Source organism: Psammomys obesus, unplaced genomic scaffold (assembly GCF_907164565.1).
Source record: "Psammomys obesus unplaced genomic scaffold, mPsaObe1.curated_primary_1811, whole genome shotgun sequence".
NCBI lineage: Eukaryota > Metazoa > Chordata > Mammalia > Rodentia > Muridae > Psammomys > Psammomys obesus.
Window position 1 is genome coordinate 80,934 of NW_026596130.1, and position 22,475 is coordinate 103,408.

At 54.6% G+C, this 22,475-nt stretch overlaps 2 protein-coding genes across 3 annotated transcripts in view; one reads left to right on the forward strand and one right to left on the reverse strand.

Annotated features, from left to right (window-relative positions):
• Positions 1-12,074: 12,074 nt before the first annotated feature.
• On the reverse strand, positions 12,075-18,515 carry Brd2 (bromodomain containing 2). 2 transcript variants are annotated; one of them, XM_055591888.1, is made up of 12 exons: positions 18,446-18,515; positions 16,905-17,208; positions 16,181-16,318; positions 15,654-15,792; positions 15,325-15,539; positions 14,852-15,226; positions 14,296-14,424; positions 13,886-14,131; positions 13,527-13,786; positions 13,136-13,440; positions 12,877-12,999; positions 12,075-12,764 (listed from the first exon to the last, which is right to left on the reverse strand). In XM_055591888.1, exons 1-12 carry the CDS (start codon positions 18,469-18,471, stop codon positions 12,628-12,630), a joined length of 2,397 nt encoding a protein of 798 aa, XP_055447863.1. In that variant the 5' UTR covers positions 18,472-18,515; the 3' UTR covers positions 12,075-12,627. The 2 variants fall into 2 exon arrangements, with proteins under 2 accessions (XP_055447863.1, XP_055447865.1); XM_055591890.1 differs by lacking the exon at positions 18,446-18,515 and adding an exon at positions 16,575-16,666 and having other exon boundaries at positions 16,905-16,984.
• A 2,398-nt stretch (positions 18,516-20,913) lies between these two features.
• The window catches only part of LOC129665316 (class II histocompatibility antigen, M alpha chain), a 20,868-nt gene continuing 19,306 nt past the window's right edge, over positions 20,914-22,475 (forward strand). Inside the window, exon 1 of the mRNA XM_055591893.1 lies at positions 20,914-21,739. Coding sequence (XP_055447868.1) covers positions 21,736-21,739 — 4 coding nt within the window. The 5' untranslated portion in view covers positions 20,914-21,735. The remainder of the gene's footprint in view (positions 21,740-22,475) is intronic.

A 22,475-nucleotide genomic window follows, 5' to 3' on the forward strand; every position in this document is an offset into this window, starting at 1 on the left:
CCTCAGGCAGCCCCACTAAATTCTCTTAACGGTGGTTGACTGGTTGACGTGTGTCCTTTTCATGGGGTCCGCACCTACAGCTGAGGGAGGCCTGGGGTGGGGAGTTCTGGGTGGCGACCACCCAGCTGGCCACGTTAGTGAGTGCTGTTCGCCAGCCCACCCGGTCTTGTTTGGCCTGTAGTGTGATACTTTGTCCGGGAGCCATTTCACAGTTGAAGGAAATGGGTACAGAAGGAAATGGGTATCCAGTGGCTGTAACTTCCAGCCAATGACAGCTTTGCTGGGCCTGGGAGGTGAGAGCCCGCGGGGGTTCTGCTCTTACCGGAGCACCTCCTCCCTTTTGGACAGTCCCTGGCTACTTGCTTCCGTGGTGTCAGTCATGTTAGGCAGGAAGAGACGGCTCAGTGGTTAGAGCACTGGCTGTGCTTGCAGAGGACCCGGGTTTGGTTCACAGCACCCGCATGCCGGTTCACAACCGTCTGTGACTCCATTTCCAGAGGGTTCAGTGTTCCTTTCTGCCGCCACGCCCACCAGGCACCAGGCACACCTCTGGGGCACAGACGTACATGCAGGCAAAATACTGATGCATATCAAATCAAAACAGCAAGTAAATCTTATAAGAAAAAAGACAGGGTTTCCGAGTGATCCACCATCTAACCCTGTGGGCCAGAAGACTTTAAACCCTGAGGAGCCTCCTGGGATCTCAGGGCTGGGAAAGCAGTGACGGGACCCTGTAGTTAGCACACTCCAGTTGATCCTGACGTCACTCCCTCAGTGCTAGGGCGAGGTGTGGGAATCCTGACATAGCTGCTGTCTGAAGCCATTGGTGGGGGGAGAGGGGGACCCCGAGGTGTGGGAATCCTACTGGAGGCCATTGGTGGGGGAACCCTGAGGTCTGAGTTGGACCAAAGTCTTTCTGGAGAAGCTGGGCGTGTCTGGCAGAACATCAAAGTTGACCAAGACAGAAACAGAACCCAAACTGGCAACTGGCAATTTGGTCCTGGGAAGAAAGGGCTTGATAAAAACTTCAACACCTTCGCAGAAGAGAGAAAACTGGAAAAAGTCAACCAAAAAAAAAAAAAAAAATTGAGGAAATGGAGAAAGTTGTCTTTTGAGGGGAAGGGGTTTGAGACAGGGTTTCTCTGTGTAGCCCTGGCTGTCCTGGAACTACTCTGTAGACCAGGCTGTCCTTGAGCTTACAGAGATCCACCTGCCTCTGCCTCCTGAGTACTGGGGTTAAAGGCATGCACCGCCATGACCTTCCTAGGGGAAAGTTGTCTTAAGTCAAAGGTTTTGTTTGCCAGCGACAGCAAGGCCTTCTACACCAAAGGGGAAGCTGTTTACCGCAAAGGCACAGGGGGAACACAGAACCCAGGCAGGTTTGGTCCTGTCCCCCTGGGATCAGCAGAAGCCAGCGGGTCTTCTTGCTGGGCCACGTGGTGTTCTGTCCCCTGACTTCCCAGGCCACTCTCTCTCCCAGCCTCTGAGCTCGTATCGCACCTGCCGCTGGCCCCCGCAGGCTCCTCGCCACACTTTCAAATACTTGGAAAATGAACAGCCTGCCAAACCTGGGGTGGACACCCATCCCTGTCCAGTGCACTCAGAGCAGGGGACAAGGCCCCACCTGAGGCTGATGCAGCGGGAGAGGACAGCCCAGCTCTGGAAGACATCAATCACAGTTTGTCACCTCTTTTCCTCCCTCTTGTGGAGTTAAATGGTCGTCAGAGACGCCTCCTCCTGTGGTTCCAACGCCCTCATACCCCCTCCCCCATCACAGGGTATTTTCCTACAGATAACAAACATGTCTCCTCTCTCACAAGACAACACCAATTCCCCACTTCTGTCCTCCAGCCAACCCGGTCTCCCAGGTTTCTGCACTGGCTTCCTTAGATCCCCTCTGTGCATACAACAGTTAAAAAGTTCTAGGGTGTTCCTGACCAAGCCCCTCCCCTTACCACGGCCCCTCTCTCACAGACAATAACGTCCAACTGTCCTAACAGACTCGAGGCTGTGATTCGGATGTAGCTTGCTGCCCCTCCCCCCATTTGTGGTCCTCAGTCCTGGTGATATTGAGGTGACCTTTAAGATAAGAGGTCAAGGGGAGGTTCTTAGATCAGGGGGGGGGCTGGGGGGGGGGGGGGGGGGGGAGGGAGGTTAGGTAGCTCTGGTGAGCTAGTTGTAGGCTCTCTGGCTCCCTGTCTGGCAACATGGTCTCTTCCTTGCACACATTCTTCAGGTCCTTCTCAGAGCCTGGCATCATGCCCTTTCCTTGACTCTCCACATTCTGTTAAAGGATAAACAGCATTTTGTTAGCGGAAAGTGGACGTCAGCAGTTGGCAACAATTTCCTGTCCACACCACATGGGATAGATTTCTACATCTTGATGGCTTTGGTTTTGAGTGGAACAGGGTCCTACTGTGTAGCCATGGCTGTCCTGGAACTTGCTATGTAGACCAGGCTGGCCGAGAACTCACAGGGACCTTCACTGGGATCAGAGGCACATCGGCACATCTGGCATACCTCAATTCATTCTTCAAAGACTTATTTATTTATTTAGTTATTTATTTATTTATTTGGTTGTTTGTTTTATACAGTGTTCTGCCTCCCTATGTGCCTGCACACCAGAAGAAGGTGCCAGATCTCCCTATAGATGGTTGTGAGCCACCATGTAGTTGGTGAGAATTGAACTCAGGACCTCTGGAAGAGCAGCCAGTGCTCTTAACCTCTGGGCCATCTCTCCAGCTCAATTCTTTGTCTTTTTGGTTGCTTCTCCATCCACTATGGTAGAGGAGGAGACGGGGATGCTTTGCTGACGTGCTATTTTTTTTTTTTTAATTTATTTATTTATACAGTCTTCTGCCTGCATGTGTGTTCATGTGCACCAGCAGAGGGCGCCAGATCTCATTATAGATGGTTGTGAGCCACCATGTGGTTGCTGGGAATTGAACTCAGGACCTTTGGAAGAGCAGCCGGTGCTCTTAACCTCTGAGCCATCTCTCCAGCTCTAGGTGCTGTTTTTTTAAATTCTATTTTGTTTTGGTTCCTTATGCCCCTTTCTCGCTTTACCACCCCAGTCCCTTCCAACACCCCAACATCAGGTAAGAGACTAAGAAGGTTAATGAGGAGAGTTCTCTTTAGCTACTTCCTGCTGGTTAGGGTTGTCTGGTTCCTTGGGCAAGTCCAATCCTCGTTTCAGGAGATCTCCAACTTCTTCTCATCAAACTGCATCAACAGCAACAGGAGCAGCAGAGGAGAGCAGAGCCTTGTCCTCCCCACCCCTCCCCGGGGCTCTGGCATTTATTCCCTTTCCAGAGTTCTCAGAATTAAACTGCCTGCAGCTGGCAAGGACCACGTCCCTCTCCAAGCCTCACAGACAGGTAGTCTGCTGCTGTGGGGAATCTGGAGCAGCCTTTATACCCCTCGCCCAGGATTAAAGCAAAAACATGTTTACATAGCATCACCGAGAACCAAACCTCCCATTGTCGGGGATCGCACATGCCCACTTCCAACACCTCCCCTACTTTCATCGGTTTTCCGAGACTCTGGCTGGCTCAGCATTGCCCGCGCAAGGTAGGCCGTGGGAGCAGCCGGCTCTCCTTCCCTAGACAGCTTCCTGTTTTCCCTGGGGACTCAGTTCATTTTCTTTTTGCTTGATTTTGGTTATACCTGTTATCAGCCGATTAACAGTCAGACACATCAGGCGTCCTCCCGACTTTTGCCCAGGTAGAAACCTCCCAGGCGTGTGTACATCTGCTTTTACTAACTAGTGACATAGTGACACAGCCGTCCCCTCCCTTCGGCATCCTGTCAGGATGCACCTGTCGCCGTGGGGGATCTCTCGGTTCTTGTTCCCCGGCCACCGCCCTTCTACGGTCTGGTGCCTTAATCTATTGCTGACTTCAGAGAGCCGCCTGCAAAGGAGGCCAGCTTTATGCAATGTGGGCAGAGGGACACGGTCTCGTCCCACTCTGGCCAAGGTTGGAAATAATTCCCATGAGAACGTCCAGGGAATGTCTCTTAGATCGCTCAGCTTCCAGATGAAAAGCCTAAAGACACTCAGAACAGTCCTGAAACTCCTGTAAGTCTAGGTAAACACTTTCCCCGTCCTCCTTTTTCACAGTCGCACAGGTGGTGAAGATCCTTCTCAAACTGTGACAGCTTTAACCTTGTCTCTAGAAACTCCCCAGCCCCCCAAAATACTCACTGCTTAAGTCACAACTTTCACGTGTGTGTTTGACTTTGCATAAGTAAGTTCCTCTTGTATGCCAGACTTACCTTCTGCCAAGATCCTGCCTGCCCGTCCCCAGGCCCAGCTTAAACTTCAGTTCTGTGAAGCCTGTCCCCACCCCTGGTTCTGGCTCTCACTGTGGTGTGTCTGTGTGTGCCTGCCTTTCACACTGCTAGAACGTCGCCTTGTGTCACACGCCTAAGTTCATGGGAAGATCAAGGACAAGTGTTATTCGGCTTCATCGTCCCCCGCCCTCCCCTCCCTCGCAAGCACCCCCACTTTATGCAGGAAGAAAGTACCATTCATTTACTGAGCTTGCCAGAGGTCAGACGTCGGGCGTGGCTGGGACTCTGTGGGATGCTAGACCCTGCATTCTTTCCCTGCGTCGCTGCTGCCCAAAGCAAATGGATTCGCCACGATCTCCTCGGGGCAGACAGCAGCCGTGCTGGCAAAGCCCAAGACGGTTACCCCTTCGAAAACATGACTTCTGTGGGCAGAGTCAGCACGAATGGACAGGAGGAAATGGGGTGATGCTGGAAAGTGGCAGCTTCCGGGGTTACTGAGGAGATCTGGACGGTCTCATCCATGTTGCTCCCTTGTCAGAATTTTTTCTTAGAATATTCTGCAAATCCCACGCCTCCCTTCACCACGCTCAGGACACTGCTTCCAGCAGTCTGGGATTTGGCTCCATCTTGTGGTTTGAGATAACCTTATATGCATGCTGACTTCCTCCAAACAGGCATAAGCCTTGTCTAGGAGATACGTCTCAGCCCACCTGCTGCCTGAAAACTACCTGCTGCCTCCCCTGAGGTGCCTACACATCTCAGACCCAGTTACCGTCTATTCCTCCCACTAAGCCTTCAGCACATGGATCTGCTCCAGCTCCTCCTCTCAGATAATGCCTGGAAAATGGTCGTCATGGATACTGCGTGTTCGAGATGGCCGCCTGCCACGCCACAGCCACGACGCAGTGTCTCAGCCCCAGCCTCAGGGTCTTACAGTCCTTCTGCCCCCATTCCGTGATGTCCCTTAGGCCTTGGAGGAGGTAATATTTATGTCTCACAGAGGGCTGAGGCAGCAGCAGTCACTCATTGCAGAATTTTGACTGGTTATGAGTCTGTTCTGGCCTAATCCTACTATGAAAAGCATCTTCCCTGGCCACACACAGGGTAGAGCTGGTCTGGAAACAGAAATACAGTTAGAAGGTAGCTGCGCTATATGACCATTTGGCTGACCTCAGCAGTAAGTCCCCCGCTCCCCCAGGGGGAGGCGAAGGGGGGCATGATCTCCTTGGCCATCAGATTTCACACAGACATTGTACCATACACACACACACACACACACACACACACACACACACACACACATCTTCCCGTTGACCAGGCCTCAGATTCAATCAGAAAGCTGTTGGTTAGCCTCTAAACAGTTATGCCATTACTGCACGAGTGGGCATCTCTTGTCTAAAGTTCTGTGCCACACAGGCCCAAGCTAGGCAAGCTGCTCTCTCCTCCCCAGCAGCGCCAACAGCACTTTTTAGCTTTACGAATGTTACCCACTGATGTGTGTGTGTGTGTGTGTATGTGTGTGTGTGTGTGTGTGTGTGCATTCAGCTCAGTCCCAGCTTGATCTTCCTGCCTGCTGTGCTCCCAGTGGATGCAGTATCTTCAGCAATAGTACCTTGCATCCAGTGCTAACGGGGGACTGTCACAGCCAGCTTGGATCATGAACTTGACCCGGCCTAGATATGAGGAAAGCCTCCAGTGACAATTGCCCAGATCAGAGTTGCTTGTGAGCTTGTCTTAAGGGGATGGGCTTGGCTTTTAACGTGACAGAGATGGCCCGGCCCAAGGCAGGGATGTACATGAGAGCTGTGAGCGGGTGAGCAGCAACCTCCATGGTTTCTGCTTGAGTTCCTGCCCAGACTTCCCTCCATGATGGACAGTGACCTGGAAGTACAAGCTGTAACAAAGCCTGTCCTTCCCTACCTGGCTTCTGGTCAGTGTTTCATCACAGCAACGAAGAGCAACAGAGGCTGAGAGCAATGGCAATATAGCCACCCTGCCTTGAGAGCCCCTCAGGGCTTCTTGATCAGCAACACACAGGGAGCTAAGCTTTAAAAACCTGTGGTTTCCAAGAGCAGCGTTATTCATCCCTGAGTGGCAGAGCCAAACTTTCAAAAATTAATTACATCATTTAGTTAGCTCATAAAGTGGTGTTCTGGACATAAACATGGTTTTGTTTTGGTCCCAGGTGTCAGATGTGGGGCTGATTCAGGTGATCCGCAGCAGCAGACTATTTTGCCTCCTGTGGGCTCTGAGAGGAGCTCTTTGCCAGCGGCAGAGAGTTTAAAATCTGGGAACTCTGGAGAGAGAATAAATGCCAGAGCCCAGAGAGTGTTGGGGAGCTTGGAGAAAGAACAAGGCTTCTGCTGTTTCCCTCCTGCGGCTCCTGTTGCTGTTGGGAGACAAGAAGTTGGAGATCTCCTGAAACTTCCAAGAAACCCGACAACCCTGACCAGCGGGAAGCAGCTAAGAGAACTGCGCCCCCTCTCCCACTCACCCTTCCTCTCTCCCACCCAGTGCTGGAGTGTTGGAAGGGATTGGGGTGGAGTAGGGAGAAAAAGATAGAAAAAATGTAAATAAAAGAATTTTTTAAAAGTATGCCAACAAAGTGGTTGGTTTTTGTTTTGTTTTGTTTTGTTTTGAGGCAGGGTTTCTCTGTGTAGCCTTGGCTGTCCTGGAACTCGATTTGTAGACCAGGCTGGCCCTGAACTCACAGAGATCTGCCTGCCTCTGCCTCCCTGCTTAGGTTTTTAAAAGTATAGGATGTCTGTGGTTTTCTGAATGTTGTTGGCATCGTAACATTTCCCTGTTTCCTCTAAGCTTAAGTCCAGGCTTTTCTTTCTTTTGCTCAATTTGGCTAACGGTCAATTCTGTTTACCTTTTTGAAGAGCCAACTCTTTGCTTTCATTTCATTGATTTCTGTCCTGCTTAGTTCCCTGCTACTTTTGAATTTGAGTCACTCGTATTTTCCCAACGTTTTAAGGTTCATCCTGCTGTTTGAGACCACTCTGATTTTGTAATGCAGGCCGAGTGGAGACCTTCCAATTAGGGGCCCCTTCACTAAGTCCCCTAAGTCTTGGCCATTTTTTTTTTTTCCTATTCTAGTACTTTGACTTTTTCCTTGATTTCTTCAATGACCTTCTCATGCAATCCCCAAGTTGTAGTTCGTGTAGTTCTTACTGTGGTTGATTTCTAGCTTCATTCCAGAGCAGAATACAGATGGACAGCGGGGATAATTTCAGTTCTCTCTGTGTTGACTTTCTAGTTCAGGGTCGGTCCCAGGGCCGCTGAGGAGACTGTGTTTGGGTGTCTGGTGCTTACCTTTCGCCTGCTTGGCCTGTCCCTTGGTGCCAGCGGGGCACTGAAGTCACCCACCATTTAACTCTGTATCTAGTAGTATTTGCCTCATGAAACTGAGAGCAGAGCGCTCCTGCTTTTCACATTAGGATCGGAATGCCAGCCTGAAGGGTTGTTCCCTCAATCGGCATGAAGTGATCTTCCTTACCCCTTTTGATGGGTTAAGCTTGGAGTCTGTTTTGTCAAATATCAGAAGAGCAACTCAAGTGGTCTCCAGGCTGCTTGGGATTCCTGTGGCCTGTCCTTCCTGCCTGAAGCTGGGTGTGTTCCTTGGATGCAGCAGAGGGGAGCCCCTGTGTCTGATCTCCTCCGCTAGTCCGTGCCCTTTGACTGGTGAGCTGAGAACACTAACATCCAGGTATTTAAAGGTATGCACTGTCATTTTGCTGGCTTTCCACTGTGTGGTGTTTTCCCAAACCTCATTTAGCTGTTAGGGCATCTCCTTTATTTTGTTTTACATACATTATGTCCGGACCAAAGTTTTTCCTACCTCCACTCCTCCACCCTCACCCTGAATACCTCTGTTTCAAAAAAAAAAAAAAAAAAAAAAAAAAAAGGAACAGTCCTTCCAGGGATATTGACTGAACATGGCGTAACAGACTACCCAAACACGAGGCACAAACCCTCATATCAGGCTGGATGGGGTGACCCAGTAGGATGAAAGTGTTCCAAGCACAGGCAAAAGGATCAGAGATAACCCCACTCCTGCTGTTAGGATGCCCGAAGGACCCCACACTAAGCAAAGACAACATACAGCGCTGAGAACTAGCTCAGACCCGCACAGGGCCTGCGATTGTCGCTCCAGTCTCTGCGAGCGCTTGTCAGCGCTGCCTCGCTGATTCTGTGGGTTGTTCTCATAGGTCGTCTTCCTGGTTTCCCCTGTAGCCTCCCAGATGCCCTTCTTTTCCAGCCACAGTACTCTGGCCATAAATTCCTCTAGTCTGTTTTTATCAGGGGAAGTTACATTCCTCTCTCAATTATAATTTTGGTTGCTATAGTTGTCTAGGTCTGCAGCTGTGGTCTTTCAGAACTTGAAGCATCCTCCTGAGACATTCTGGCTGTCGGTTTCCAGTGGAGACGAAATCGGCTGCTGGCGGACAGTCTGTGTTATGGCTCTTTTCTCTCCCAGCATCCAATATTCTATTTAGTGATTTGACCATGATGACACAGGATTTTCTTTTCTCACTTATTTCTTGGTCTGTTATCTCTTATATCTGGATGGGGCATCTTTACCCTCTAGAGTTGGAAATTTTTCTTTCAGAGTTTATTGAAGATATTTCCTATGCTTTTGGTATGAAGTTCTACTCTTCTACGTCCACAATTCTTAAGTCTGGTCTTTTCATGGTGTCCCAAAGTTCCTCAGGTTCTAATCAGGTGTCTCTCAAAATTGACCATTTCCTTGATGGAAAAACCCCTGTCAAGTCTTCAAGAGCTGGTGCCCTGTCCTCCAGGTGCCCCTTCCCACTGAGCTTCTGACGTGCTGAAATGTTTGTTTCATGTCACTTCTGTCTTTCATCAGTGTTTTCCTACTGAATTGTTTCCTAATTGACTCGTCAGTTGTTAATGGTCCCTTGGGATTCATTCGCCAGTTCACTCCTGAGCTGTAAATGCCCTGAATAGATTTATAAGCATTTTGAATTCTTTGTCTAAATTTTCTCTAAGCATATCTCATTAGGACCAGTACTGTGGGGGGGGGGGGGGAACACTGTTGACTTCAACTATTTTACAAACATTTTATTATCTCGCCTTAAGTAGGAGGAAATACCTTTAGTTTCTTCCGCTAGTTATCAATACACACATCAAACCCCTTTTCTGTAACTAACTTCTGATTCTTAGAGACAAGAGCTTTTCTGTAGACTTCGCTGTCCCGGATTTAGCTGGCCTGGACTTTACAGAGGTTCGCCTGTCTCGGCCTTCCTAGTGCTGGGATTAAAGGCGTGGCTCACCACTGCTTGGCCTTCTCTGTGTTTGAGAGTCATATTGTCAATTCGGATTAGAAAACCAACAGGATTAACAACCCAAAAAACAATAATAGCAAAGGGCAGCCTTACGCTTTCTCCTTATTGGAGAAGTGACGCACGTGTGAGCCACTCTTAGGGGTGGGAGCAGGACGACCCAGTGGTTTGGGGTCACCCTGAGAGCCCTCCAGGGTTCCAGAGAGCTGCCACCAGGTCCTCCTGCCATACAGGCGGCTGCAGCCTGGAAGGGTTAACCTTCGCTCTGTCACAGGAAAGATCTGCTTTAGCCCTTATTCTGTGCAGCTGCATGGTAACCGAAAGCTGAGAGGCAGCTGGAAACCCGAAGACACTGTTTTCAGCCCAGGGACGAGACGGTCTTCTGTTCGGCATCCATCGTGGGTGAGAAACAAACTCGACAGGGGAAGGAAATGAGCACCCTGGCAGAAATCCTCTCCACAGTCCATCTTGTCAGGAAGGGCCCGTTGGTTCCAGGGCTGACATTATGGGAACGTTAGTATCTGTCTCACAAGCAAATGGCTCTTCCTCCTGTTGCGTCTAGACGTCGGTTGTGAGGTGCAAACAGCTGCAGCCAACAACAGCATTTCATTCCAGCTCATGACACAGAAAGATCGGCACAAACTAAGGGCCAGCCTTGTGTGTACAGTAGAGACCCTGTTATAAAGAACAGCGTTCTTAACTCCTTCTCTCCCAAATACTACCCAAGCACCGTGCCGTTAGAGGCAAACTAAATCCCTTTCTTTTCAAGTCAAATACTAGCTTTTCTGGCAGGATCAGACATTCCTCCTATTGGTTGGCCAATAGGAGGAATCCTTACTGTATTTACATGCCAGAGACACAGAGGCCCTCTGAGTCTGTAGCCTGGTTTGAGTCTAACTGGGGAAGGTGGGGGGAGTTGTCTTGGCCATGTTGAAATGGCAGGGAGCACCCCAGGGAGGACTTACAATTGGCATGGTGGGCAGGGTAAGGTTGTTTTGGGCCCTGAGGCATGTTGTGTAGCTGGACAGCTTGGAGCAGTAAAGGCCCAGCCTGAGGGAGTAAGGGAGAAAACAAGGCAAGCCCACAGGATAAAGACCTGCTTCTAGGACCAACAACCAGCTACAGAGATATTGGAGTGTTAGCACATGAAGGTCTGCTTATTGCAGAGACGACTTGCTGGGGTAGGGATGGACCTCAATGACCTGTCCAGCCACTGACAACCAGGGATGGGAACACAATATATCAAGAAGACATGTTTGGAAAGCAGGTCTTCCTGGACATGTTAAATGTTAGCAGTCCTGGGAATACCAGCACCAGTACTGTAAGGTCCAGAGACAGACTGGGCGGTTGCTCGGACATCCTGAGCTATACAAGGTTTCACAAGGGACAGCTTACTGTCCGAAAGGCACGTGCACAGGTTAAAGGCAGGCAAGGTCTACGCCTCCGCCACCACCCTCCAGCACAAGAGCCAAGGCTCAAGTTAAAAGCTGAAGGACATGAAAACGTGGAATGAGAACCTCCAGATGAAAAGTGGAAGTTCCAGGCCTGACCAACAGATGGCACCTCAGGCCTCGCTGGTGTGCCATTCACTCTGGCAGCATGGTGGCCTGTGAGACCAGCTTCTGTTGCCTAATACTCTTCTTCTGCAGTGAAATTAGCCTCAGACCCGCTGCTGCCTCAGGTCTCCTAGCTCAGGGCATGGCTGTCAGCCCCAGGCAGTGAGCATCCAGGGCGCCTTGTCAAACCCTTGTGTTGACTTGTGGCAAACTGCTTAGCTCTTGGCCTCACACACCCCATCTATTAAGAGTAGTTATTACGACTCACACCTCACCTAAGGTCACCATGATGGCTAGATTGCCTCCGTCACAGCACTTGGCACACACTAAATACTCCTTGTGAGTTACCTGTATTTAAGAGAAACTACAAGGCCAGCTGAAAGGCCTCTGCTGCTCTGGCCAATATAGACAAGCACTCCCTCACTCCAACATTACCTTTGCCGTGTACACAGAGAACAGGCTCACAGTGCTGTCCGGGCACTGCATTTTTAAGTACTGAACTGTCAACTGTATTTTGGACCCTCTTTGGAAATAAACCTGCTGTTTCCTTTGGTCCTACAGCAAGCGTCCCTATCACACTGTTCTAAAGCCCCATTTCCAGAAGCCTTACATCACACAGCTCCCGTTCAACTATGGCTTCCAAACCCAAGGCCGACACACACTACCTCATAACCCAGTGGAAACCTGACCTGCTCAGCTACGGCCCCCAGCACATCAGGCATGCACTGAGGTAACAGCAACACTGAAGAGAACCCAGACAGGAGGCATGCTGAGGGTAGTCCAGCACATTCACGGCTCTGGGTTTTTCTTAGCACACCTGGACGGAACCCAGCGATTCCCAGCATTTGAGCCAATCTTACTCCTTTTGAACCACTTTGAATACAGAAACAAATCTCACTAAGATATAACTCAAAACTTCAATAATATTTTCTTTATTTACAAGTTAGAATCAAGAAGACAGACAGTCTGGGGCCAAACGGAGGTGACTAAAATCCCCAAGCCCCAAATGGAGTGGAAGGAAAAGGGAAGAGTAGAAAAAAAAAAGTCAATGTAAAAAAAAACCAGCTCCCTCTTTTCTTCCCTCCCCATGGAGGCTGGAGGGAGGACCACGGCGCTACTGGACCCCCCCAACAGCCTTACCTAGCTTAAATAAATTAAAACCTCAAAACAGGGCCCTTAGAAGTGAACAGGACAGCAGTGGCCTCAGGTGGCTTTGTGCCAGGCCTATGCCCACTCCCACCCTTGCCCCGCCCCCATCATCCTCAACAGGGACACCACGAGGTCACTCCCAACAGGGCTAGGAATTCAATCTTATTTTGTCCATGTCCCTGATTCCTCCCCACTGCAGAGCCAGCTCTCCTATGGAGGGGGGCGAGATGAAGAAGTGTCACAGCAAGGGGAAGTGGTGGGGAAGGGTGGTACAGGGGTCCGGTCCTGCGGAGCCTTCCTGCCCCATCTGGCCTGGCCCCTTAGCCAGAGTCCGAATCGCTGGTGTCTGAAGAAGATGAAGATGAGGAGGAAGAGCTGGAGTCTGAGCTGGAGCTGGACGCGCTGAGGCGGGACACCGCGACTTGCTGTGCCGATGACGGCTCCGTCTTCTCAGTCGCTGCAAAGTTAAAAGGTTGAAAATGAGACACCCTCATCTGGCACAGAGCACCTGCCCGGCAGTGGTGGCGCTGGGCAGGCCTGGTGCTTCGGCATAAAGGAGAAGCACCCACCCTTCTTGGGGGGCTTCTTGGCAGAGTTGAGCTGTCCACTGACGTCTTGCAAGCGCCTCTCTAGTTCCCGCTTCTTCTCCAAGGCCAGCTCCTCCTTTGTCTTGCCCACAGGTTTCCTAATAGCTGGAGGACAAAAAGCCAGGACTCACACTATTGAAGCAGCCCATCCATCCTGCCGGAGTGTGGCCTGCCACGAGACCACAGACAGCCCACCTCTGCGGTCCTCAGAACCGCTTCTGCGAGCCGTGTGGATACTCACTGTAGGGCTTCCGGGGCTTCTTTCGAAGGCAGGATAAAACGTAGCGCTCAAGCTCTCTAAGTGTGGATGGCTTGAGCGTTTCAAAATCAATCTCGATTTCTTCCGGATTTGAATCACGTAAGGAGGGCTCCCTGGCCTGGATAATATGTACCACTCTACCCAGCTTCTCTCCAGGCAATTTATTGATATCCAGGCTTAACTGCCTCTTCTCATCGTAACTCATGGGCCTGCTTTCTTCCTCCTCCTCTGAATCGTAACCAGTGGGCAGGACAGGTGCGGCTGTCTTTTGGGCCTTTTTAGGCAGCCTACGGGCAAAAGAAAACCATCAGAGTTCACTACACACACACTGACCTATACAATACCCGAAACTATGTAGGTCTTAGGTGCTCACTTGTTGCTACTTCCTCCAGACGTCCCAAAGCCAGGGTGGCCTAACGTAGCAGCACTGCTACTACCGCCAGCTTTCTTAGATTTCTTGGACTGAAGCGGGCGAGGTGCCCTAGACCCCTTGTCATCTTCATCAATCCCAACTCGGCCCCGATGTTTCTCTGCCTTCCGTTTCTTCTTTTTTTCCTTTTTCTCTCTCTTCCGCTTGGGCTTAGATATTGGGCCCTGGGATAGGGCCGCCAGTTGTTCATGAACGGCCCGAAGCTACACAGGAAAAAAGACAAAGTGAGTTACGACCAAGAAACAATTTGGACCAGAGTTCAAAGATTTTACCTGATCAAAGACCAAGACCTAGTGATTTACCTGCTCCTGCAGTTCTGCCAGGCGATGGGCCCTTTCTTCCTCAGAGTCTGAGCTTTCACTCTCTTCCTCCTCCTCATCTTCCTCATCCTCCTCCTCTTCCTCGGAGGAACTCTCACTGCTACTCTCTTCACTCGAGGATTCTGAGGATGACTTGGCCAGCCCAGGAGGCAAGGCAGTAGAGACAGGTAAAGGTCCTGGCTCCAGTGGCTCGTCCGGCATCTTGGCATAGCGGAACTCAAACACATCCTACAAAAACAGGTGGACTCAAAACTGTGCTCACCACCCGGCACACGAGCACCACCCTACGATGAAGGAGAGACAAGCCTTCTGCGTGTGTTTTACACGCACAGCAAGCACAAACGGAACCTCCCGTATAGCCAGTCACCACGGAAGTGTCGACTTCCACTCACCTGTAGCTTCCGAGCCATGGCCACAACATCGTGGTCTGGAGGATTGTACTTATAGCAGTTGGAGAACATGAGCCGCACATCAGCAGCAAACTCCTGTGCATCCCGGTAGTCGCGGTTCTCCATCTTCCGCTGCAGAAGGAGGCAGCGTGAGAAGCTGCACAGGCAGAGACTCATCTTTCCCTGCCAACCCGACTCAAGAGCAGCCCTTGAAACAACTGGGGGTGACCTTAAGGATCTGTGCCCCAGGATTCAAGTTTGAAGGTCCAAGGATTTGGGGTAGGTTTGAAGAGATATCTATGTCTAGAAAGAAACATTTCTAAGTGACCAAGGCCATCTCCCCCCATCACATTTCCCTAACCCAACTCTTGGTACTGTTTAAGAAATCTTACCCTTACTTAAAAAAACAAGACTTCAAGTATGTGACCTTCTGCATTGTACAACTTTATAAAGGTACCCAGAATGAAAAACTATGTGTTCACAAAGAGATGTATATACTGCTTTATTCATCCCTAGGCGCCAATCACTGAACATCCCATCTGCCCCATGCAGTGGGTACCTTGACAGTGCTGAGGTCCATGGGGTGCTTTATTATGTCATGGTAATCATGAAGGCCAAGGGCAGAAGCGTCCACTGGCTTATAAAAAGGCCAGGCATAGGCAGCATGCTTCTTAGAGAGCAACTCCTTCAAAATGCCATTGCAGTGCTTTAGCTGTTCCGACAGCTTTCCCTTCTTGGAACTCTGGTGTTGCTGTTGCGAGTCAGGCAAGTCTTTTCGTGGGGGCTTGATGGGGCGGCCACTTTCTCTGCGCATAGGAGGAAGCCGTGCTGCCTTTGGCTCAAGACTCCCAGGAGGACTAGCTGGGGAGCCAGGAGCCAGGATGGCTGTAGGTGTAGGGGTGGTGGTATCTGCTTTCCGTTTAACGCCTTTTTTCTGTAGGAAGGTGGGGGGAGAATGGGTCATTCCAGGTCCGTTATTTCCTTTGACACTTTCCCTCCCAAGTCACCCCGGACAACCGACTGATGTTATACCTTGGCAAGGGGCTGCGCTGGAGGAGCTGCTGACACAGCAAGGAGTTGGGGTCCAGCAGAATGCAGGGACTTAAGAAGGGGTGAAGAGATGACCGATGGGTGGGGAATGTTGAGGACAGTGGTAGGTATTTCAGGCGGTGGTGTATATAGGGCTGTATGAGACACAGAAGAAACAGCAGGCACCTGATGGGCACTGGTAATACTGCCCTGGAGTGCTTTGGGGGAAAAAAAAAAAAAAAAAAAAAAACAAGTTTTACATCAGTCTTCTAGTTAGATCACCTGCCCAGCTTCCACCTTTAGGTCACCTGAATAGCTCTACCTCTTCCTACCTGCTAGCTTGGCCCCCTTCTTATGGCTGTTCTTCGGGACGGTCACCACAAGCTCTTGCTCCTCCTGTGGCATGGAAGCCACCTTCTGTAGGAAGATCTTTTCCAGTGTCTGTGCCATCAGGACAATGTCGTCAGTGGGCTGGAGAACAAACCCAGGAAAGGCTCAATTGCTAGCATAAGCTTGTCAAGAATCCCCAGCCCCAGGGCACCACACCTCTCAGATTGCGGTCACTAGTGCTTAAGGTCGAATATCAAGCTGACCTCCCACCACCTGGAACTGCAAGAACAGAACCGAGGAGCTACAGATTGCGTTTTTCTCAGGCCTCTGGAGAGCTTTCTGAGAAACAGGGCCACCATCCCCCCCAAATATGAAACGTGCTCTACTTAAACGACCTTTAATTATAGGAACACTGAAGCTGCCATCTGTCTAACAGCACCATGTGGAGGCCAGGCCCTTCTTAGAGCCTGACAGTCGGGATAGCATTCCCAGCAGGGCTAAGACTAAACACCACCACCAGAAAACTTACCTTGTTATAAATATAGCAGTTGGTAAACATGGTATTAAAATCCTGCATACACTCTGAGGCAGCCCAGTAGTAACTGTTTTCAAGTCTCCTCTTAATAGTACCCATGTCCATAGGCTGTTTTATAATTTTGTGATAATCCTAAAGAAAAAGAAACTCTAGGTCAGAGCCACAGGAAAATGCCTACCTCAGGGCAACTACCAATAGGAAAGACAGACACACGCACCCACACGCACACCCTAGCCATTCCAGGTACTGCCCATACTGCGGCCCCAGTTCAACTACGGGTTAGGAAAGTTAAGAGAAATTTGTAATTCCCACTAGGACGTCCCTAATCGCCTTCCTCTAGCCACCCACCTCCCACCCACTCTGGAAACTTCCCATCCTGTGACATTACCTCTGGGGATGGCTATCCATGGGCTGCATGAGGGAAAGGAAGAAGCTAAGAATTTTGGCCACCGTGGTCCTCTCCCAACCAGGGGTGGGAATCTGTAAAATGGAGCCAGGGCACAAAAGTTAAGGAAGGGACACAGGGAGGGCAAAATGAGAGATGCCAAGATAGAGATAACAAGCACAAAGGACCAATAATCCAGGACCCTGGTGGCTATTTGCCCTAAGAGAATGGGAACTCCCTGGGGGCCGCAGCGCCTATCCGAGTAGCCCGTACCCCCACTCACACGTTCCTGCCATTCCCAGACCTAGCCCCAGTCCAGCCTCTTCTACTCACCGGCAGACCCAGCTTCACAGCATCCACGGGCTGCCGGAATGGCCAGGCAAACTGATGCTTCCAGAGAGCCTTCATCACCACCTTGTGCAGGTACTGCAGCTGGTTTGTTACGCGTCCTGGCTTTTTGGGATTGGACACCTCAGGGGGTGGCGGGTTAGCAGGGGTCAGTTGTATAGCTGGCACAGAAGCCATGGTGGGGCTCTCGAATCCCTCATACAACAGAGAAGGCTTTCGAATCCTTTTCCCTGGTGCTGCTGCCTCCGGGCCCAGCCCCAGCAAACCTGCATTCCCTTCCCCAGGGAGCCTGAAAAAAGGGGAAGCAGAATTACTTGTGGTAATAACATAAAAGATCAAGACAAAGCTGCTAGCTTGCACTACGTAACCCCATAAACACAGGGCTTTGGCTGTCATGGGGCTATGTAGCAAAGTGAATCGCAACCAGAAATCAACTAAAGTCAATAGTGGTTGCCCATCTTTCTCTAGCTTTTTTTAAAATCGAGTTTGATGACTGCTTGGTTAAAATAAATACAAAGCCCTAAAATGTCACCTAACAACTCTAGCCTTAAGGGGAGCAACCTGAAGCAAAATCTGGTGGAGCTAAGGAAAGCGAAGCCTCACCCTCACTAGGGACTTAATGGTTGCCATGGTGGTTGAGACAGAGAAGCAAGTGAAAGAGAACAGAACGGAGGACTAAGCCTCGTGAAGAATTCATTTCACAACCTCAGAGTGAGTTTTTAAAGCCACAGTAAAATCGGCAAAAACCTCTTAACCCCAAGCAACACACGAGGAAACATTTGTCAGACGTCCTTCTGGGTTAATTGCCAGGCCTACGACTGTATCCTCAACAAAACAAGTCTCCTTCAAAACACACAAAACCACCTTACAGTCAAGGTCAGCGCCAGCAAGTCCTAATTTTGATAACACGGTCCTCTACAGAACAGTGCAGTTAACTGCCACCGCAGCTGGCAGAGACCAAAGGCAACAATGGTTCCAGGCTCCCTGTGGTCCTCCCCTAAACCAGGTACTCCCTATAAGACACCAGACCCACATCTCATTGTTTACATCTGCAGAGATGGACTGAGTATCTGCTCCACCCTCTTCCTCACCGAACGAAGCTCAACGTTATCCAAACACAGCCACTAACTACCACTGGAGGAAAGCAAACCTTCAAGGCCCCACCTATGTAGCAGAGGCCTTGGGAGTGATGGATCCCTGTGCGGGAATCCCCTCCATCAAACCCTCAAGCTGTCACCATAGCAACTCTACGGGCACTTCAGTGGCCGAGACCCCCCACCAACACGATGACAAACCAAGGCTGGAACTGCGCACACCCCCCCACCACCCTGCGGTCCAGCTCGGCCTGGCCCGACGGGCCTTTGGCGTCGTAGCTGCGCGGACACCGGCAGGCTGCTCAGACGCAGTACCTGGGCCGCCCCCTCCGCGAGCTCGTCAACAGCTGCTGCGCGGAAGCGCGCCTCGCCCGCCGCTCCCCCGAACGCCGCCCCCCGGCCCCCTCCCACACGCGACCGGCGGAAACGTACTTGTGGGGAGTCACGTTCTGCAGCATCTTGACCGCGGAGAGGCGCCGGTGCTCGGCCGCGTCAAGTCCGGGTGGCCTCGGCTCCGCTCACCGCCGGGCCCAGCATACCCCGGGAAGCGGGGCGACGGCCTCGCCGCGGGCCGGCGCCAACGCCGTCTCCTGCGCCGCCCTCCGCGCGACTCCGCAGCTTGGCGCGCTCCGCGGGCGAGGCGGCGGCCGGAAGATGGCGGCGGCCTCCGGCGGCCGGCCGCCACAGAGAACGCCGTCCGCGCGCTCCGGCGGCCCCGATCCCCGGCACCGTCCGTTCCGCCCGCTGCCGGCTCCCAGGGGCGCCCTCGTCCTGCCGCGGCCGCCGCCGCCGAGAGCCCCGCCGGGCCTCCGGGGGAGGCGGATGGACACCGTGAGGGGCTTCAGAGAGCCGCCGCCTCCATCTTTGAAATCCTCTCGAGGGCGGAGTAGAGGGGTGGACAGACTCCGAGGACTGGGCGGGGCCCGAGAAAGGGGAGCGTCGGGGGCTTCTATGGGGTCTGCACTGTGCGCCGCGAGCGGTCACGGGCCGAGGCGAAGGCCATTTCCAGGCGGATGGACGTGGATTGTACTGGCGGCCCGCGGAGCCTGAAGGCGGAGGATCAGCGCGCAGCGCCCTCCGGCTCGTCCTAGAGGCTGCTCCACTCCAGCGCGAAATGGCGCCGCCGAGCCCCGCGCCAGCGCTTTATATATAGGCGGAGGGGCGGGGCCTCGCCGCTCATGCGCGCCTCCCGGCTCGCGCCTCGCCCGCCCCCTCTGCGCGCGCCCGCGCGCTCCCGCGCCCGAGCAGCGGCGGCCAGGAGGCAGGACCGCCTCTTCGCGGGAGCCTCTCCCATTGGTCCGCTGGAGGGTGACGTCACAAACTCCATGTCCAAGGCGTCCGTCCCCCGGCGGGAGAGTGCCGCAGAGAGCCCGGGCGACGAGGAAGCCCGCCATGTCTCCGAGCCCGTTGGCCGCGCCGTGGCTCGGCGAGTCCCGGGAGGAGGGAGGCCGAGGGGCGTGCGGGCGCCGCTCCCCGCACCTGCGGTCCTCCCGCGCCGCCGCCGCCGCGTCCCTCGCAGTCCCTCGGGCCGCTCGCCCGCGGCAGGCTGATCGCGCCATTCGCAGCTCCCCCACTGGCGGCGCCGGCGGGGCGCGGGCTGGGAGGGGGCGCGCGGGCGGGGCCGGCGGCGCCTGTTCTCCGAGGCCGCCGCGGCCGAGGACCTGAAACGAGGAAGACAGACGCCATCTTAGGAGCCACGGCCTGCTTTTCGGCAGACAACGCTCTGCCCGCCCCAGTACCCCGGCGACGCCGGCCAAGGTGGCTACACGCCACGACCCGACACCGGACTCTGAGCGTCCCCAGACTAGCCCGGCCTCCCCCGAACATAAGCCCAGGGTCTGCTTTAGACACCCCAGCTCTAAAAACAGCGAGGCCAAGCGTCCCCGGGCCGGCGGGCCCCGGGGCCAAGTCCTGCCCACTCGAACTCTCCTCGCCTCGCGCACTTGCCCGCCCGCCCCACGGAAGCTCAAGGCGTCCGCCGGCCCGAACAAACCTACCTTCGCAAACTTTCTCCAGGCCTGGGGCTGGGGAGAGCCGTGCCAGGACGAGCGAGCGAGCGCAGCGCGCGGCTCCTCGGGCCCCTCTCGCCCGACGTGGGCGCATGGACGCCCCCCGCCCCCACCGGCCCCGGAGTCCTCCCCACGGAGCGCCTCTCGCACCGGTCAGCGCCAGGGAGGAGGGCGAGCCGAGGAGGCGGCGGCGCGGCTCGCAGCCCTCCCCCCTCCCCTCCCCCCTCGCCGGACGCCTCCGAGGAGGGGCAGGAGCCATTTTGGGAGCTTGCTCGCCCCCTCCCCCCGCCAGGCCGTCCTGGGATTCTCGAAACGAGACTTGTGTAGCAACAACCGGCCAAGGTCAGAGGGCTGAAGCCGCTCCGGGCTTGTCCCCGCGCAGGAAAGCAAAAGGCTCTTCCCGCCGGACCCCACTCCCCCGGCTCCCCTTTTCGTCCCCAGGAGGGCTGGTGTGCACGTCTGGGCAAGGAAGCTCAAGCTGGTGAGGGGCTGTAAGGCAGGCTCCCGCCCCCCGAATTAGAGGGCTCCCACGGGCCCAGGTCCTAGAGCTGCAACCAGGCCGCCCTCCCTCCGCCGTAGCCCTGGACCTCGAACCTCGGTCACTGCCCTTAACATGGCGGCCAAGCTCTCGTCTTCTGGACCGCAAGATTAGCACAGACCCCGCAAGGCGCAGTGCGCCTCGGAAGCAGAGACCCCCGGCTCCCGACCCGCCAGGACCCAGGCCTCTCGGGTCCCCGGGCGCGCGGCCCCGCCCGGGCGGCTGCGGCAAGCAGGGCAATGACACAGCAACTTTAGAGGCCTCTTCCCCCTCCCCCTAGCGGCCCGGCCTCCCAACGGGAATTTCTGCGTCGGGGCTTCGCGGGTCAGGACCGAGCCCCAACAGGGGGTGGGGGCGAGGGGCAACGTCGGGAGCGGAGGAACTGCTGGGCCTCGGGACGAAAGAGGGCAGCCAGCCGAGCCCGCCACGGCCCCGCATTCCGGAAAGTCTCCGCGCCCCAGCCCTTCCCAGGCCTCCCTGCCCCCACATGAGTCACAGGGGAGGCTGCTGCTGCTGCTGCTACTTAGTAATTTGGGAAAGTAACTCTTTCCTCCTTTCCGTTCCCTCCCCCGCAGCACACAAGGAGGCGACTGTTCGAGGCAGGGGGAGGGGAGGAGAGTGGCACCAGAGCACGCCACCCGGAGAAACCCTAAACCGGGGAGGCCGGCGGTCCCCAGCCTCGCTCCTGCCTCGGACCACGCTTCCTCTCCCCTCCCAGCACCCACCTCCAGCCACCACTCCGCTCCCAGGCTCCCGGCCTGCATTCCCTCCCCACCCCAGGGCAGAGAAAACAGCCGAGACCCGCGAGGGGCCACGCGGGTGGGTACAGTAGGCCCCACAGGCCGCGTCCTCGTGGAAAAGCACACAAATTCCGCCAAGAGTCGAAGCAGAACCTCCAGCACGCCATGTGACCACGGCGGGCCTGCTACCCTTGACACAAAGGGAACGCAGGGACGCGCCTTCGGAGTCCCCGGGGAGAGGGGGAGTCGGCGCCAGGGAACGACACCAGCTCACAACCAGGGCTGCCAACTCCAACGCTCTCGCTGCCCACGGCCCACCGGGTCGCCCTCCCCTCGTCCGCCAAAACGACCCCACCTCACCTGGCTCCAGGTTCCTGTACCCCCAGGGGACGGCCGAAAAGGGGGCACACGGCACCCTCGCCCCTTTGCCCTCCAATGGGTACGTAGGCACGAGGTTGGCCATTCCCCTCCCCCCCGGTGGCCCTTTCGGGCTGGCCCCAGTCCACACTCCCATTGGCTGTCAGGTGTTTGAGAGACAAGTCCCCTCGGGATTTTCTCCCGAACCCCAAGAATTCTCCCCGCTCCCCACCTTTGGTTATGCATTTTCAACGACAGACGGCGCGCCCGCCCCGGGGGCCCCTGCTCACCTGGATCCAGGAACCACGGGGGGGGCCTCCAAAGTCGCCCTCAGCCCGGCTGGGGGGGAGCACGGAATCCGGGGTGTCAACCCCCCCGGAAGCCGAGGCGGCGTTGGGGGAGGGGGCGTAGCCCCCAGCCCCTCCCTTCCCTAGCCGCTGGGGGTGGGGGGGAGGCATCGGGGCCGCGCGGCCACGTCAGCAGCACTCGGAGTGGCTGGGCCGGGTCACGTGCCCGCCCCCCCACGGCCACGAGGGCGAGGTTTGCGAACACCGCCGAGGGTCGTGGACGGGGCCCCAGGGGCCGCGCGGTCCGGGTGTGTGTCCCGAGAGCCCAGCCCCCGCGGAGGCGGCCGCCTCGCCGGGTCCCCGGCCTCCCGCGCGGCTGCCGTCGACCCCGTCCCCCCCCACTCGCCTCTCGGTACGGGCTGAGCATGGCCGCCGCGGCCCCCGAGGCGCGCACTGCGCAGGCGCAGGGGCGCGAGCGGCCCGGGGGAGGCGCAGCGCGCAGGCGCGCCTCCCGGGCGGACTCGCTGCGCG